Raw genomic sequence first — 19,553 nt, 5'->3', positions numbered from 1 at the left:
GTAAGAGGGTGGAGCTGGTCACAGTACAGCTGGTTTTAACACACTTACGTCCATATATGGGAGGAGGTCAAGAAAGCATTTCTCTGCTCTCTGGTAACATATCTAATACATGGGAGTAAACAAATAACGTTTCTTTTGATGTCTGTTAGACGAGACCCGCTGTGTAAGGAATGTAATGAAATGAAAAGTACATCTGCAATACGAACAACATTCATGAACACTGATGCAATGTTAAAGCAACACTCTTAACGTTCCGTGTTCTGAGTTGTGTTTGTTCCGAGTTGTTAATGACCATGTTTGTAGTCCGTAGGAACTGGTTCATTATCTCCAGTAGCCTTTGCATCTCTGTCCTCTGGACAAACTGTATTATTGCAGTATAAGACGTCTCACAAACAAGTATCATCTGCATAATTAGCAAACAAGCAACCCAACAAAACCACAGACGTGGCCTCACGGCAGTGATCATCTGAATAATTCAGTTTGCTGTCAATTACTAATAAACCCTATGAAGGTTTACAATACAACTGTGTATGTTAAGCAATCTAAACTGACGGATTGAAGGTCAATGGCCTGTTGTAAACACATCTAGTACGATTCGCTATCTGAAATTTTGCAGATGAACATTCCAGCCAACAGACAGATATGTATTGTATGATACGATGTATGAACCACTATGCTAACTAGAGGTGTCAGCCAGCTCCTCCACCAGCTTATGAAAAATATTAAATGGTTGGGGTTATGTCCAGTTCATTGTCAACATGGTAGCTACATTATTCCAAATATGCTACACCAGATTGCTCATTTTGTAAATGCATCATCTGTTTTATCTTTACCCTGATTTTCCCACAGGGAAGTGCTCAGAGTCAAACAGAGATCAGCTCAATTAAGCTAATGATAATCACCTAATGTGCGACAACAGTTTAGAAACAATATAATCATAATTACTGGAATTTATATAAGCACAGTTCACCAAATGGCTAACAATATTCAATAAGCCTCTACAATCAGAGTATATCCGGCTGATAGGTGTGTGTGTGTGTGTGTACGCCTACACTGAGGGTACAAACATAAGGAACACCTCATCTTTCCATGACATAGGTGACTGCCTTGCTCTGGATGTATGATCCATTATTGATGTCATCTGTTTAATCCACTTCAATCAGTATAGATGAAGGGGAGGAGACAGGTTAAAGAAGGATTTTCAAGCCTTGAGTCAATTGAGAGATGGATTGTGAGACAATTGTGTACGTGTGCCATTCAGAGGGTGAATGGGCAAGACAAAATATTTAAATGCCTTTGAACAGGGAATGGTAGTAGGTGCCAGGCACACCGGTTTGAGTGTGACAACTGTCAAGAACTGCAACGCCGCTGGATTTTTTCACACTCAACAGTTTCCCTTGTGTATCAACAATGCTCCAACAACCAAGGGACATCCAGACCAAGGCAGGCCAGTGGTCGAAAACAGGTAATTGATGAAAGAGGACAAAGGAGGCTGACACAAAATGTGCAGAGCAACAGACGAACTGCAGTTAGTCAACTGACAGTCCAGTACAACATTGGTGTCCAAAGAACCATAAAATAATGCACAACTCGTTTGAACTTAACACAAATGGGGTATGGCAACCGACTATCTTACAAAGTTCCACTTCTTTTAGCAACAAAACAAAAAACTGTGGTTGCAGTGGGCTAAGGAACGAAAACCATGGACACTGGAGAATTGGAAAAACATTGCCTGATCTGATGAATCCCGGTTCCTGCTGTTTCACACTGATGGGAGGACTATGGTATGCAGATAACCACATGAGTACAAGCATCTAACATGCTGTGTGTCAACATTGCAGGCTGATGTAGGTGCTGGGATGGCACACATTGGGCCTCTTGATAAAAGTGGAGCAACGTTTGAATGCCACAGGCTATTGCCAATCAAGTGCATCCCTTCATGCAACAGTATATTTTTAAAACAGGAAAATGCCCCTAGGACTGTCCAGGAATATCAATCCAATTGAGCATCTGAGGGATGAGACAGAACAAGCTATTCGGAGTAGAGATCCACTACCAGCCAACTTGACACAACTGTGGGAAGCATTGGAGTGTTTCAGTACCTTGGAGAGTCCACGCCCTTACAAATTGAGGCTGTTCTGAGGGCAAAAAGGGGTTCAACTCAAAATTAGGAATGTGTTCCTTATGTTTTGTACACTCAGTGTATACTCACAGTTTTGGGAGGCAGGTCAGGATCCTGCAGGACCATGGACTTGGTTTGACTCAGGCGTTCCCCGCTGCTCTGGGAGCTCTTGATGCGCATCTTGACTGTACCTTGTGCTGCTCCGGTCAACTGGTGGGGCAGAATCAGAGGCGGCTGTTTCCCTACATTCTGAAGATTGGTGATTCTGGTCAAAAGAAGATGAAAACATAAGTGGATGTTAAGATTAAAATATTGATGAAAAAAACAAGTATTATCCAATTGATAAGATTTCTTTTAAATCAATGGATATAAAATAACCTATACACTGAAGAAGGCTATTAAGTCAAAATGTCTGTGTATGCTATCCTGATGCAGTAAAAAATAATACCTTTTTTGAAAATGAAGTATGCTTCATGCAACATCGTTTTGAGGGCCCAAACAAACTTTTGGGAAGGTATGATGGTCCTCCTTTGATTCAAATATTGATAAATAATAAGTAGTATCCAACTGATAAGATTTCTAATAATTAAATGGATGTAGAACACTTCATAGAAGGCTGTTAAAAGTGCTGTTTTTGCTTTTGGGAGTGCATTAATTCATTTGGTTTAGCTGTGACGTTCAGGAGATGAGGAACATTTAGGGGCAGACGCTTCGAGAAGTCTGGCCTAAGCTTGAGGACTTTAACTTTCCTTCCTGTAATGGTTGCCTCATTAAAGCATTGCAAAACACCCGTCTTGCTGTAATGTGTCTTTCGATGAGCAGGAAAAATACTCACAGTCTGCTTATTTAATGATTCTCACAAATCTACCCACTGACAAAAATCTATGTTAAATCTAAACAACGATCATGTAAATGTAAATACTAAGGCACATCCAGCCAATGTCATAAAAAATATATATATTTTTTTAACCAAATGTGTGTTATTGACTGATGTTTTTTTGAAAAGCTGCACAGTGTCTCACAACAGGAAGCAAATCTAAAACTCCCTCCCCCAAAAAACAATTCAGAAATCAACCAAAGTATTTAATGTTTGCATAGAGCCTAACATCTCTTCTTCTTTCTGATTACCACTTTAACAATGCAGTAAATAATGATGGCCATGTGATACATATCATCATATATCTGGTATAGACTTGTGCAGAATTGTCAATTGACAGACAGGATAATGAATGCAGTTTCAAAAAGTTACACAAAAAAAAGCGACATACAAATTCTCGATATTTTTTGAATTCACACTTGTTCAACAGCAAATCTACGGTATCCTGTGCCATCTAGCATGTCCTGTTTTAACTGCATGTAGACAGGGCATTCCTAAACAACATCTACCATGTTATAGCGATTCTGGATTATAATACTCAAGAATAACAGATATTCCTCACGTGTCAACAACTTTCCACCTATCAGCCACGTCCAGTAAGGACCCAGGCCACTGACACCATTGCTCAGGTGTTACATCTCTTTAAGTCACCAATGGCCCCCACTAAACCCAAAATACTCTTAAAAGCAAGGAAACAGCAATGACAGCATCTTTCAATTTTCAAACCCAAACCCACTAGAATGGTGTCTTTCTTACCTCGTCCCCGCCATGCCTCTATCAAATCAATCTGCCACAGATCACAAAAAGAGAGAAAGAGTGCAAGTCTTCCTTTTAGAGGAAGTAGGTTTCATCATGTGTTGTACTCAAACCATTTCTGCTCTACAGTTGATGTGAACATCTGTTATATGTCGCAGGCTCAGGTCCCCACTTCCTGAAGGGTGCTACTTGCACAGAAATAGTCTGACTGAAACTTGCTTCAACTTCAAAAGTGAATACCGGTACACATTACTAACGCATGTACAATAGAGGTGGAATCTGACCATCACACAATCTGAGAACAGCGTGAATCAGAATTATCTCCCTCCTGCAGCAGAGAGTTGGTGTACGAGACAACAACTTGTGTGTTTTTCCGCTTCTCCTTTTTGGCCTGTTTTTAGTAACAGCTTGTTTCAAACATCTCCCTTGCCCAAGTGTAGTTTGAAAGTTAGTTGTGCATGCCTTGTGGTACGTTTCACTGCAGTTAATGTTGTCCTAACTTAAATTCTATTTGGTTACCGTGATTTTTATAGTTTGCATCAATAAAAAAGTGGTCAGTTGAAGCAGATGCTAAACTACAGGACTGTTTTGCTATCACAGACTGGAATATGTTCCGGGATTCTTCCGATGGCATTTAGGAGTACACCACATCAGTCACTGGCTTTACCAATAAGTGCATCGAGGACGTTGTCCCCACAGTGACTGTACGTACATACCCCAACCAGAAGCTATGGATTACAGGTAACATTGGCACTGAGCTAAAGGGTAGAGCTGCCGCCTTCAAGGTGGTACAGGACTCTAACCCGGAAGCTTACAAGAAATCCTGCTATGCCATGCGACGAACCATCAAACAGGCAAAGATCAATACAGGGCTAAGAGTGAATCATACTACACCGGCTCTGATGCTCGTCTTATGTGGCAGGGCTGGCAAACTATTACAGACTACAAAGGGAAGCACAGCCGCGAGCTGCCCAGTGACATGAGCCTACCAGACGAGCTAAATCACTTCTATGCTCGCTTCGAGGCAAGCAACACTGAGGCATGCATGAGAGCATCAACTGTTCCGGACGACTGTGTGATCACGCTCTCCATAGCCGACGTGAGTAAGACCTTTAAACCGGTCAACATACACAAGGCTGCGGGGCCAGACGGATTACCAGGACGTGTGCTCCGGGCATGTGCTGACCAACTGGCAGATGTTTTCACTGACATTTTCAACATGTCCCTGATTGAGTCTGTAATACCAACATGTTTCAAGCAGACCATAGTCCATGTGCCCAAGTACACAAAGGCAACCTGCCTAAATGTCTACAGACCGTAGCACTCATGTCTGTAGCCATGAAGTGCTTTGAAAGGTTGGTAATGGCTCACATCAACACTATTATCCCAGAAACCCTAGACCCACTCCAATTTGCATATCGCCCAACAGATCCACAGATGATGCCATCTCTATTGCACTCCACACTGCCCTTTCCCACCTGGACAAAAGGAACACTCATGTGAGAATGTTGTTCATTGACTACAGCTCAGCATTCAACACCATTGCACCCTCAAAGCTCATCACTAAGCTAAGGATCCTGGGACTAAACAACTCCCTCTGCAACTGGATCTTGGAATTCCTGACGGGCCACCCCCAGGTGGTGAGGGTAGGTAGCAACACATCTGCCACACTGATCCTCAACACTGGAGCTCCCCAGGGGTGTGTGCTCAGTCCCCTCCTGTACTCCCTGTTCAACCACGACTGCATGGCCAGGTACGACTCCAACACCAACATTAAGTTGGCAGAGGACACAACAGTGGTAGGCCTGATCACCGACAACGATGAGACAGCCTATAGAGAGGAGGTCAGAGACCTGGCCGGGTGGTGCCAGAATAACAACGTATCCCTCAATGTAACAAAGACTAAGGAGATGATTGTGGACTATAGGAAAAGGAGGACCGAGCTTGAGTGGAGCAGGTTGTAGTGGAGCAGGTTGAGAGCTGTAGTGCTGTAGAGGAGCAGTAGTGTAGTGGAGCAGGTTGAGAGCTTCAAGTTCCTTGGTGTCCACATCAACAACAAACTAGAATGGTCCAAGCACACCAAGACAGTCGTGAAGAAGGTACGACAAAGCCTATTCCCCGTCAGGAAACTAAAAAGATTTGGCATGGGTCCTGAGATTCTCAAAAGGTTCTACAACTGCAACATCGAGAGTATGCTGACTGGTTGCATCACTGCCTGGTACGGCAATTGCTCGGCCTCTGACCGCAAGGTACTACAGAGGGTTGTGCATACCGCCCAGTACATCACTGGGGCTAAGCTGCCTGCCATCCAGGACCTCTACACCAGGCGGTGTCAGAGGAAGGCCCTAAAAATTGTCAAAGACCCCAGTCATAGACTGTTCTCTCCTACCGCACGGCAAGCTGTATCGGAGTACCAAGTCTAGGACAAAAAGGCTTCTCAACAGTTTTTACCCCCAAGCCATAAGGCTCCTGAACAGGTAATCAAACGGCTACCCGGACTATTTGCATTGTGTTCCCCCCCAACCCCTCTTTCTACGCTGCTGCTACTCTCTGTTTATCATATATGTATAGTAACTTTACCTATACATTCATGTACATACTACCTCAATTGGGCCGACAAACCAGTGCTCCTGCACATTGGCTAACCGGGCTATCTGCATTGTGTCCCACCCACCACCCGCCAACCCCTCTTTTGCGCTACTGCTACTTTCTGTTCATCATATACTGTATGCATAGTCACTTTAACCATATCTACATGTACATACTACCTCAATCAGCCTAAACTAACTGGTGTCTGTATATAGCCTCACTACATTTATAGCTTCGCTACTGTATATAGCCTGTCTTTTTACTGTTGTTTTATTTCTTTACCTACCTATTGTTCACCTAATACCTTTTTTTGCACTATTGGTTAGAGCCTGTAAGTAAGCATTTCACTGTAAGGTCTACTGTTGTATTCGGCGCACGTGACAAATAAACTTTGATTTGATTCGATTTGTTTTTGCAAGGCACCAGCATACTTCCATTAGCAAAATGTAGAGATACACAGAGTGCACAAAACATTACGAACACCTTCCTAATATTGAGTTGCACCCTGCTCTTTTGTCCTGCCCATTCACCCTCTGAATGGCAGGCATACACAATCCATCTCTCAATTGAGTCAAGGCTTAAAAATCCTTCTTTCACCTGACTCCCCCCTTCATCTAAACTGATTGAAGTGAATTTAACAGGTGACATCAACAATGGATCATAGCTTTCACCTGGATTCACCTGGTCAGTCTATGTCACGGAAAGAGCAGGTGTCCTTAATGTTTTCTACAGTAACAGTTCACAATATGAATGGTATACACTTTATATCAAGATATATAATCCAACTCTCTAAAAACAAGTTTCTCACCGTTGCCGCCTGCTATAGACCACCCTCTGCCCCTAGCTGTGCTCTGGACACCATATGTGAACTAATTGCCCCCCATCTATCTTCAGAACTCGTGCTGCTAGGTGACCTAAACTGGAACATGCTTAACACCCCAGCCATCCTACAATCTAAGCTTGATGCCCTCAATCTCACACAAATTATCAATGAACCTACCAGGTACCACCCCAAAGCCGTTAACACGGGCACCCTCATAGATATCATCCTAACCAACTTGCCCTCTAAATATACCTCTGCTGTTTTCAACCAAGATCTCAGCAATCACTGCCTCATTGCCTGCATCCGTAATGGGTCAGCGGTCAAGCGACCTCCACTCATCACTGACAAACGCTCCCTGAAACACTTCAGTGAGCAGGCCTTTCTAATCGACCCGATATTGACCTCATCACAGTAGATGAGTAGAGTAGATGAGTAGAGGATCCAGTAGAGGATGCCTGGTATTTTTTTGTTAAATGCCTTCCTCACCATCTTAAATAAGCATGCCCCATTCAAGAAATTTAGAACCAGGAACAGATATAGCCCTTGGTTCTCTCCAGACCTGACTGCCCTTAACCAACACACAAAACATCCTATGGCATTCTGCATTAGCATTGAACAGCCCCCGTGATATGCAACTTTTCAGGGAAGTTAGAAACCAATATACACAGGCAGTTAGAAAAGCCAAGGCTAGCTTTTTCAAGCAGAAATTTGCTTCCTGCAACACAAACTCAAAAAAGTTCTGGAACACTGTAAGGTCCATTGAGAATAAAAATACGTCCTCCCAGCTGCCCACTGCACTGAGGATAGGAAACTGTCACCACCGATAAATCCACTATAATTGAACATTTCAATAAGCATTTTTCTACGGCTGGCCATGCTATGCTTTCCACCTGGCTACCCCTACCCCGGTCAACTGCACTGTCCTCCCCACAGCAACTCCACCAAGCCTTCCCCATTTCTCCTTCTCCCAAATCCAGTCAGCTGATGTTCTGAAAGAGCTGCAAAATATGGACAAATCAGCTGGGCTAGACAATCTGGACCCTTTCTTTCTAAAATTATCTGCCTAAATTGTTGGAATCCCAATTACTAGCCTGTTCAATCTCTCTTTCGTGTCGTCTGAGATTCCCAAAGATTGGAAAGCAGCTGCGGTCATCCCCCTCTTCAAAGGGGGGGACACTCTAGACCAAAACTGCTACAGACCTATATCTATCCTACCCTGCCTTTCTAAGGTCTACGAAAGCCAAGTCAACAAACAGATTACCGACCATTTCGAATCCCACCACACCTTCTCCGCTATGCAATCTGGTTTCGGAGCTGGTCATGGGTGCACCTCAAGGTCCTAAACGATATCTTAACCGCCATCGATAAGAAACAATACTGCGCAGCCGCTTTCGACTCTGTCAATCACCACATCCTCATTGGCAGACTCGATAGCCTTGGTTTCTCAAATGATTGCCTCGCCTGGTTCACCAACTACTTCTCTGATAGAGTTCAGCGTGTCAAATCGGTGGGCCTGTTGTCTGGGCCTCTGGCAGTCTCTATGGGGGTGCCACAGGGTTCTTTGGACACTGTGGACACTTTGGACACTGTGGCCTTCTTTGGACACTGTGTTAACAACCCTCCAGATGAGGTTCAATGCCATACAACTCTCCTTCCGTGGCCTCCAACTGCTCTTAAATACAAGTAAAACTAAATGCATGCTCTTCAACCGCTCCCTGCCTGCACCTGCCTGCCCGTCCAGCGTCACTACACTACTACTACTACGACTTAGAATACGTTGACAACTACAAATACCTAGGTGTCTGGTTAGACTGTAAACTCTCCTTCCAGACTTACATCAAGCATCTCCAATCCAAAGTTAAATCTAGAATTGGCTTCCTATTTCGCAACAAAGCATCCTTCACTCATGCTGCCAAACATACCCCCGTAAAACTGACCATCCTACCGATCCTCGACTTCGGCGATGTCAATTACAAAATAGCCTCCAATACCCTACTCAGCAAATTGGATGCAGTCTATCACAGTAACATCCGTTTTGTCACCAAAGCCACATATACTACCCCCCCACTGTGACCTGTACGCTCTCGTTGGCTGGCCCTCGCTTCATACTCGTCGCCAAACCCACTGGCTCCGGGTCATCTACAAGACCCTGGTAGGTAAAGTCCCCCCTTATCTCAGCCCGCTGGTCACCATAGCAGCACCCACCTGTAGCACGCGCTCCGGCAGGTATATCTCTCTGGTCACCCCCAAAACCAATTCTTCCTTTGGCCGCCTCTCCTTTCAGTTCTCTGCTGCCAATGACTGGAATGAATGACAAAAATCTCTGAAAGTGGAAACACTTATCTCCCTTACTAGCTTTAAGCAACAGCTGTCAGAGCAGCTCACAGATTACTGCACCTGTACATAGCCCATCTATAACTTAGCCCAAACAACTACCTCTTCCCCTACTGTATTTATTTATTTTGCTCCTTTGCATCCCATTATTTCTACTTTGCACATACTTCCACTGCAAATCTACCATTCCAGTGTTTTACTTGCTATATTGTATTTACTTCGCCACCATGGCCTTTTTTTGCCTTTACCTCCCTTCTCTCACCTCATTTGCTCACATCGTATATAGACGTATTTTTCTACTGTATGTTTGTTTTACTCCATGTGTAACTCTGCGTTGTTGTATGTGTCGAACTGCTTTGCTTGATCTTGGCCAGGTCGCAATTGTAAATGAGAACTTGTTCTCAACTTGCCTACCTGGTTAAATAGAGGTGAAATAAATATACCATAAGATTTAAAACTAATGTTGTAACATTATCAACAAGCTCCAAAACAATTGTTTGTTGATGACATTGGTTGAACCAAAATGTTACATCATTTGGGGTTTTCCTGTGGTCTTGGGGAATTCACCCAAAGATGGTGGATAAATAAAGATGTCTTACTGAGGTTGTTAACAATGAAACATTTTGTCATAGTTTCAGTCTGCTTAAAAGCAAGTGGCGGCTGTCCCATGGACACCAATACGATAGCAGCTGGGTTTGGTCTGCTTTGTTCATTGACTGTATGAACCAGAAAAAAATGAATGTGTAGAATGTCTCTCTTCTTCATCCTTCTTTGATTCACCTTAACAACACTCCTGATGATGTCAGCTTGGTTATTTACAGTGAGGACACATTCTCAGTTTAATTTGAATGCACAATTCAAAATGTGGTCTTCATGGGCGCCATCCTTGGTCAAACTTTAACATAAACAATAATCTATAAATGTTTTATACGGCATAAAGTTTTAGAATAGACCGTGAGGAAAGTGTACAATAGTCAATAAACTATGAATTTCCTACTTAATTCCAGAAGATGGGGCAATTGCAACTTCACATTCCCATTGGCCCTAATCGAGGAAGTGTTTTTCAAAACTCATTGTTGCCTTGTATGGAGCTGAGAGGGGGTGGAGACTGCAAAAGGGAAAGTACAGAATTACAGGAAGGGAACCGACAGAGGGAAACTGACACTCAAGTTCTGCCTATATAAGTCTATAAGATCAGCCACCAGCACAAGGTATCAATTTACTGCACTAGCTCGTATTGGGGACATTCAATAATTCTACACAATACATCCATATCGCTACATTCTGTGACGTTTGTCTTTTATCATTGATGGTTCAGTGACTCTCATTGGGGTTGACCGCCTCATGTCTCGTCTCAACAGCTTTTTTCTGTATTTTATATTAATTGACATTCAATGTCACATTCAATTAGTCAATGATCCAATGGAATCTCTTACAGAAGTGATTGAACACCAACCAGATTTCACCATGTCAGACACGGTCCCCCTGGAACAGAGGTACAAGGCCAGCATGGTCCTGAGTGGAGCAGGAGATGCCCTGGGCTACAACCATGGTACCTGGGAATTTGAAAATGATGGAGTGTTAATACATGAGCAAGTTCAGAAGAGAGGAGGTCTAGAGAAGCTGGATGCCATAGACTTCCCTGTTAGTGATGACACCGTCATGCACCTGGCTACAGCTGAGGCTCTGGTCAAGGTGGGGGAAGGGGCATCCCTCCCTGTGCTGTATCGAGCCCTGGTGGAGAAGTACATTGTAAGCATGACAGACATGGATGGAAGAGGAGCAGGTATGTAACAGTTTATATTCCTTTGAGGTGTGTCATGTTGTGTTAACATGAGAGGTAAATGGCAATATTTCTGCACACTTAGGCACGGTACACTTATCTTAATGTAAATATAGGGGACCTACGTGGTTCTGGTACTGGTTCTGTGGACACCGTAGATCAAAATGGCTTGCATTGAGCAATAGCCCTGGTTCCCACGTACATAGTAGCATTTTTTCTGCGCCTATCTATCGTAGGATGTGAAATCTGAAACCATTTTAAGCTGGGATGTCTCTTCTACCATTTAATTTGCTCTTCCAACTGTCCTGTCCATCCACTCCTAGCTGAACCCTACCTCATAGGTGAAGCACATGCCTGCGATAGTTACATCGTAGCACAGCAGGAGAGAGTGGTTTCAACATGGTAGCACATTCAGAGATAATATTATAGCCATTCATCTAAAATAAAAATGACTTTCCATTTGTCATAGACAGACCATATTAGCATGAGATGAAAGGTGCGTTCCTAATGAGTTCTGGAAGTCAATCTAGCGTTCTGTGAGACGTTCACAGATGGGGGCAGATGTTTTGATCAAGAGAATTTAGAGAATTTGCACATTTTCTCAAACACTAAACATACAAATATTTTAGCATTTACATTTTTAGTCATTTAGCAGTCACTCTTATCCAGAGCAACTTGCAGGAGAGTGCAGACATTTTCATATTTTTCATACTGGTCCCCTGTGGGAAACAAACCCACGCGTTGCAAGCACCATGCTCTCCCAACTGAACCACATACAACTTTCATTTATAATGAAGGTGAAATCTTATAGTAATGTTATAATTTGATTTGAAGTCCTATTCATACAGTTTTGTTGAATAGGAAATACATCATATAAATATTTCATACTTTCATGTTTAAAAAAAAATCATATTTGTACTGTGCAGTTGAGCTTATGTCCTCAAAAGTGACCTCAGCAATTTATTGGAGTATGCAACATTACTAGTTATTATGGCCCTATCATCAAAAATAATTACTTTGGGGGATTTTGTAGATTACACAATGTGTACATTTAAACCCACATGTTGACCTTCATTCAATTCAATAATTATACTCCTTCTGTCTCCGCTGTAGGCATCACCTGCATCAACAGTGTTGCAAGGCACAAACAGAGAACTGACGAGGACATTAAGATTCCCTTCAACAAGAGGGGCGGAGGGTGTGGGGCAGCCATGAGGGCCATGTGTATCGGCCTGCGCTTCCCCGACCCTGAGCAAGAGCACCTGCTGATAGCAGTAAGTGTGGAGAGTGGGCGTCTGACCCACCACCACCCCACAGGCTACCTGGGAGCCCTGGCTGCAGCCCTGTTCACGGCCTACGCAGTGAGGGGCACCCTGCCCGTGGAGGCCTGGGGACACAGACTCATGGAGGTCCTGGACAAAGCCAAGGAGTACGTCAGGCATTCGGGCAATTGTGTGGAGCTGAACATGGAGCACTGGTGAGGCCTTTGTTGTGGTTGGCTGCAGAGGAGGCTGGTGGGCAGAGTGGAACGGTGGGCGGACTGGAACGGTGTCAAACACATGGTTTCCATGTCTTTGATATGTTAGATACCACTACATTCCAACCATTACTATAAGCCAGTCCTCCAATATCTCTGCCCAACAGCCTCCTTTGGTTGATTTAACGTCACACCTCAATGTTAATTAGTGAAAGTTGTTGTTTATAAAGAAATGTGACATACTGATGTTCCAGTTAATAACACACCATTGTCCAACCCAGATATTGGATCGTAGTTTTGATTTTTTTGTTGCTGAGAATTTACCTGCGCTGGAGGAAATGGAGATGAGCTTGGGGTTTACATAAATTCACACAAAACTGCACTAACACCCAGGCAAATTATCATTCCATTTTTCATGTAGCCTCATGTTACCAGCAAAAAGCCTAATCACCGATCACGCAACATCATGGACTAAACGATCAAATCCTGTTGCTGCAGAATTATTTTGCTGCGACAATACAGGCCAAATTAAATTCCTACATCTATGGCTGGGTTTACAAAGTAGAATGATGTGTAAATTTCATCTGCTTCTGACTAATCTCATTATTCCAGGGACTACTTTGGAAATCAGTGGAAATCCTATTTAGAAAAGAGAGGCATTCTGGATGGAAAGAGCAAACCTCGGTTCCCAGACTCCTACGGTGTGAAGGAGAGGGAGAGTTTCTATAGGGCGGTGAGCTTCAAGGGTTGTGGTGGTGCCAGTGGGCATGATGCTCCCATGATAGCTTACGATGCCCTCCTGAGGGCAGGTGACTCCTGGGTTGAGCTGGCCAATCATGGCTTCTTCCACGGCGGGGACAGCGACTCCACGGCCGTGATCGCTGCTGCCTGGTGGGGCGCACTGTTCGGCTTCAGAGGGGTGCCAGAGATCAACTACCAGAGGCTTGAGTACCGTGACAGACTATCCAAACTAGGGGAATGGCTATACAAGCTCAGGGGGAAACCTCTTGTAACTGAGAAAGAGTGATGTAAATTAAACCAATAGATGGTTAAAGGTGAAATTCATTACATAGCCTGCAGATGATCAGTAATTTCTCATTTTTTGACACTAATTTTGTATCCCTTGGTTTTTTATTACATATTTTTAAAGAATATGACTGGATCTGGAAAGATTTATAGAGTATTTATGATCTCAAACTGCAGTCTACCTACTGACTAGGAGATGGAGTCATACGCAGCTGCAGAATTTGCTGTATAATTACAAACATTTTATTTTATGGCAACGTAAAATGTTTAATTACCAGCCTATAATCAATCCTTCACGAACATACTTTACTGCTACAGTTGTGCTATTATTGTAGCACATTAGCTATGGCAGAGTGTAAAAACGGATTGCTTTACTTCAGATTAGATTGACGTTATTGTGGACATCTTCAAAATGGAGACTACAAGTACGGTGGTGACCAGAGGGTGGCAATGTAACTTAACAAATCACTCTTGAAACCCCCTCTTTCTCCGTCTCTCTCTCTCAATTCAATTTCAATATAAGGTCTTTATTGGCATGGAAAACATATGGTTACATTGCCAAAGCCAGTGAAATAGGTAAAAGTGAAAAAATAAAAAATTAACAGTTAATATTAGACTCACAAAAGTTCAGATGTCATATTATGCCTATATACAGTGTTGCAACGATACAAATAGTTAAAGTACAAAGGGGAAAATAAATAAATCATATTTACACTGGTGTTTTTTCTTCACTTGGTTTCCTCCCTGAAAAACCTGCTGTTCTCATTTCTGAAGCTTGATTTTCCAGTGAAACCTGTTTAACAGTGTGGCTTCTATCCCATATCAGCTTGTTATATGAAAGTGGTTGCAACCATCCCTGTAGAAAATTATGAACAATTTAAACTTGAACTGTATGGCTCAGTCTGTGATATCCTTAAAGTAATTGTTCCTATCTGCTGATAAGTTAAGATAGGGCAATTCCACTCTAGATTGTTCTGGTAGTTCTCACATAGAAACTTCATTGGGAGGAAGGATATTTACAGAGGAATTGCCATTTTAGGCCCTTTTTAGACCTATTCACGCCTCCTGCAAGACCCTGTGATCTGTGAACTGTACATGATACAGACACATCTTGGTGTCATTATACTCCATATAGTTTTCCCTCAAATATGGAGTACTGTATGTCTAGATTCTGAAATACAAATGTTCACATTCATTTATTCAATATAAAAAATGTGAGTACCTCAAAACTACTTTTTGATTTAGCTTATTTTTATACATAGTTTGTAATGTAACATTTCCAGAGTGGGCTCTCTGGTACTTTTAATGAAATTACCCATTGTGTGTATATATATATATATATATATATATATATATATATATATACCTTCAAAATCAGTAACTCTTTGCTTGACATCATAGGAAAATCATAAGAAATCAGCCAAGACCTCAGAAAAGAAATTGTAGACCTTCACAAGTCTGGTTCATCCTTGGGAGCAATTTCCAAACGCCTGAAGGTACCACGTTCATCTGTACAAACAATAGTATGCAAGAATAAACACCATGGGAACCACGCAGCCATCATACTGCTCAGGAAGGAGACGCTTTCTGTCTCCTAGAGATGAACATACATTAGTGCGAAAAGTGCAAATCAATCCCAGAACAACAGCAAAAGGACCTTGTGAAGATTCTGGAGGAAACAGGTACAAAAGTATCTATATCCACAGTAAAACGAGTCCTATATCGACATGACCTGATAGGCCGCTCAGCAAGGAAGAAGCCACTGCTCCAAAACCTCCATGAAAAAGCCAGACTACGGTTTGCAACTGCACATGGGGACAAAGATCGTACTTTTTGGAGAACTGTCAGTCAGGAAGTTAAAGCTTGGTTGCAAATGGGTCTTCCAAATGGGCAATGACCCCAAGCATACTTGCAAAGTTGTGGCAAAATGGCTTTAGGACAACAAAGTCAAGGTATTGGAGTGGCCATCAAAGCCCTGACCTCAATCCTATAGAAAATGTGTTGTTAGAACTGAAAAAGTGTGTGTGCGCAAGGAGGCCTACAAACCTGACTCAGTTACACCAGCTCTGTCAGGAGGAATGGGCCAAAATTTGTGGGAAGCTTGTGGAAGGCTACCCGACACGTTTGACCCAAGTTAAACAATTCAAAGGCAATGCTACCAAATACTAATTGTGTATGTAAACTTCTGACCCACTGGAAATGTGACGAAAGACAAAAGCTGAAATAAATAATTCTCTACTATTATTCTGATATTTCACATTCTTAAAATAAAGTGGTGATCCTAACTGGCCTAAGACAGGGAAGTTTTACTCGGATTAAATGTCAGGAATTGTGAAAAATGTAGTTTAAATGTATTTGGCTAAGGTGTATGTAAACTTCCCACTTCAACTTTAAGTGTGTTTGGCAGAGCTGTATGTAAGTTGAATATGCAAACAATTTGGGATTTCCAATACATTAATGTTTCTTCTGAAAATGTATCATAAGAACTGAGATAACCTGCAGAATATGGTCATAACACTGTCATGACCAATATATTTACCATATCTTTACAGCTGTTTTGACAAATTGCATTATTTTATAGCTGGTTATGACCCCTACTTTTAAGAGTGTCAAACCCACATTTATTCAAATGTGTTATTCCCCTGCCAAGAAGTTTCCTTTCAATTGAAAGTTTGTTTCTTAAATTGTTTGTTGTAGTAATTACATTGAGTCATTTTTTTTAATCATGTCTGAAATAACTTGTAGAAAATACACTTTGGCACTGTCAAGAAGAATTATGACCATCCTGTGTCACTTTACTTGGACTAAGAAAATACACTGAGTATACAAAACATTAAGAATGTCCATGACAGACTGACCAGGTGAAAGCTATGATTCCTTATTGATGTGACTTGTTAAATCCACTTGACAGGTTAAAGAAGGATTTTTAAAGTCTTGACACAATTGAGACATGGATGGTGTGTGTCATTCAGAGGGTGAATGGGCAAAACAAAAGATTTATGTGCCCGTGAATGGGGTATGGTAGTAGGTGCCAGGCATACGGATTTCTGTCAAGAACTGCAACGCTGCTTGATTTTTCATACTCAACAGGTTCCCGTGTATCAAGAATGATCCAGCACCCAAAGTACATCCAGCTAAATGCATACAACTGTAGGAAGCATTGTATCAATTCAACATGGGCCAAGTCAACATGTACATTAGTGTCTAGTTTGAGAAACAGACGCCTCACAGAGGGGAGGAACGGTAAACCCTTCATCAGGGTGATGTTTGACATTCAATGCCAAAGGAGGACTACAATTTAGTTGATTTCATGACGGATTCATTATGACATGTCTGTGTTCTTTAAAAACATTTTTTTTTACAGATCAACAGCTGATCTAGAGTCCTACCACCACCATTTGTTGATGTACGCCAGCCAGCATTCTTCCTTTTCACCACCAGTCTGATGCCAGAACACTGCTGGCAGCACTGGCAGAACGCAGATGGAACCAAGATGTAAGTCCCCACTCTATTTGAAGTTGGAGGAAGTTTTGAACAGAACTTTTCAAGTCTGCCCCACCCACATGTTCGCACTCACACATTGGCCAAACACAGTGTCTTTTAAATTAATATTTCCTGAATTGCTTACATCCTCTCCCCTTGCCTCCTTTTCAAAACCTATTGGAGAAGAGGGTTCGAGGAGAGTGACCCTGGACCTTCTTCTACAATACGATTGAGAAGTAGGCAAGGATGTGGGATGCAAGAACATTTGTGTCAATTCATATAAAAAAGGAACTTCTAAGTGTATTTGCAATGTGATACATTGTTTTTCACACTTTCAAACACTACATTTATATTTTCCAACAGGACTATACATTTGGGTGAGTAGCCTCGTTTCATTGCCAAAAATAAAATGAAACTATCTAGTGTTCAGCGAAATAACTACACAATGTCAAATACAGGTATCCTATTCAAATAATTAACATCCAATAACATTAATCGTTACTCTCTCGCGGGAATTCCACTAATATGTAGCCAAACGTAGCTGCTGCTCATTCCATTTGCTCGAATATGGATAAATGGTTAGTAAGGCCCGTGTCCACAGACACATACCAGCTCCACTAGTAGTACTGCTACTACCAGCAGTACTACACCTGCACCTGTCGACGACACAAGTTGTTCTGCTTGCACGAGCACATCCAATGCTAGCATCAGTAATTATACATTTGTTGTTAGCCCAGCTAGCATGGACACAGACAGTTGTGAATCTGTTGCAGCTGAAGAGCTACTGCCCCTTTAACCGGGAACCACCGAACATCAGACAGGGACGTTGGATCATCGAAGAGGCGCAAATATGATGAGAACTACATTGATTTGGGATTCACTTATATTGGGAGTAGTGCCTTTCCTCAGCCACAGTGTGTTATATGTGCAAAATTACTATCTCACAACTCGATGAAACCTTCACTCTTGCGCAGACATTTAGAAACAAAATATGGCAATTTGAAAAATAAGCCACAGGAGTTTTTTGATCGAGAAATAAGACGACTTTCCAGTAGTAAGACATGTATAAAAGCAACAGATATCATTAATAAGAAGGGGCTAGAAGCATCTTATATGATGAGCTACCGAACGGCTAGGACAGTCAAGCCCCATGCTATTGTGTAGGACTTAATTCTTCCTGCTGCCGCTAATATGGCGGGGACAATGCTGGGGGAAAAGGCCAAGAACCTATACAGACCACGCCTTCATCCTTCAACACTGTTTCACAATGTATCAGTGACATGGCAGGAGATGTTTTGAAACAATTACTGCTTCGCATACAAGCCAGTGAATTCTATGCATTACAGCAGATGAGTCAAACGTTGCGGGCCTGGCACAGCTCCTGGTATATATCCGTTACGTTTATGGGGGTCAATTAAGGAAGACATCGTCTTCTGCAAACCACTGGAAAACAGGACAACAGGAGAGCATATTGTTTAAATACTGGACAGCTTTGTGACTTCACATGGACTTTGGTGGTCAAGATGTGTTGGTATCTGTACTAATGGCGCAACAGCCATGACAGGGAGACATAGTGGAGTGATATCGGGCTTACAAGAAGTTTCTCCAAGACGCTACTTGGGTACACTGCAGAATCCACCGAGAGGCTCTTGCTGCCAAGGGAATGACTGACAGCTTGAAAGATGTTTTGGACACTACAGTGAAAATGGTTACCTTTGTTAAAGAAAGGCCCCTGAACTCGTGTATAATCTGCACCATGCAATGATATGGGCAGCGACCATGTAACGCTTTTACAACATACAGAAGTGCGCTGGTTATCAAGGGTCAAAGTATTGACACATTTTTTAAATGTTAATTTCTTGAATTGAGACGAGCTTAAAAAGTTTGACCGCTTGCATGATGACGTTTCTCACACGACTGGCCTATCAGGGTGATGTTTTTTTTCTCACCTGAATGATCTGAATCTAGGATTAGAGGGACTTTCCACAACTATATTCAACATGCGGGGCAAAACTGAGGCTATGATTAAGAAGTTGGAGCTCTTCTCTGTCTGCATTAACAAGGGCAACACATAGGTCTTTCCATCATTGTATGATTGTGTGCAAATGAATTCTAGCTTACGGACAATGTCAAATGTGACATAGCGAAGCACCTGAGTGAGTTGGGTGTGCAATTACGCAGGTACTTTCCCGAAAAGGATGACTCAAACAACTGGATTCGTTATCTCTTTCATGCCCTGCCTCCAGTCCACTTACCGATATCTGAACAAGAGAGCCTCATTGA

At 42.3% G+C, this 19,553-nt stretch overlaps 2 protein-coding genes across 6 annotated transcripts in view; one reads left to right on the top strand and one right to left on the bottom strand.

Annotated features, from left to right (window-relative positions):
• Positions 1-10,992, bottom strand: part of LOC115109934 (rho GTPase-activating protein 15-like) — a 51,307-nt gene extending 40,315 nt beyond the window's left edge. Inside the window, exons 1-2 of one of the 4 annotated variants that reach the window (XM_065013062.1) lie at positions 10,968-10,992; positions 2,213-2,387 (exon numbers count right to left, since the gene is read on the bottom strand). In XM_065013062.1, the coding sequence (XP_064869134.1) occupies positions 2,213-2,302 (90 nt within the window). In that variant the 5' untranslated portion in view covers positions 2,303-2,387; positions 10,968-10,992. Of the gene's footprint in view, positions 1-2,212; positions 2,388-2,570; positions 2,596-3,755; positions 3,895-10,967 lie in introns of those variants that run through there. The other 3 variants (XM_029635203.2, XM_029635188.2, XM_029635194.2) reach the window with 3 other exon arrangements.
• LOC115109924 (ADP-ribosylhydrolase ARH1) lies at positions 10,606-14,499 on the top strand. 2 transcript variants are annotated; one of them, XM_029635180.2, is made up of 4 exons: positions 10,606-10,712; positions 10,940-11,287; positions 12,398-12,761; positions 13,374-14,499. In XM_029635180.2, the coding sequence occupies exons 2-4, from the start codon at positions 10,969-10,971 to the stop codon at positions 13,786-13,788; spliced, it is 1,098 nt and encodes a 365-aa protein (XP_029491040.2). In that variant the 5' UTR covers positions 10,606-10,712; positions 10,940-10,968; the 3' UTR covers positions 13,789-14,499. The 2 variants fall into 2 exon arrangements, with proteins under 2 accessions (XP_029491040.2, XP_064869141.1); XM_065013069.1 differs by lacking the exon at positions 10,606-10,712 and having other exon boundaries at positions 10,719-11,287.
• The last annotated feature ends 5,054 nt before the right edge of the window (positions 14,500-19,553 follow it).

The sequence above is a fragment of the Oncorhynchus nerka genome, linkage group LG3 (genome assembly GCF_034236695.1).
Source record: "Oncorhynchus nerka isolate Pitt River linkage group LG3, Oner_Uvic_2.0, whole genome shotgun sequence".
NCBI classification, from domain to species: domain Eukaryota; kingdom Metazoa; phylum Chordata; class Actinopteri; order Salmoniformes; family Salmonidae; genus Oncorhynchus; species Oncorhynchus nerka.
The sequence above is the reverse complement of the archived record's forward strand: the minus strand, read 5'-3'. Positions and strand labels throughout refer to the sequence as shown.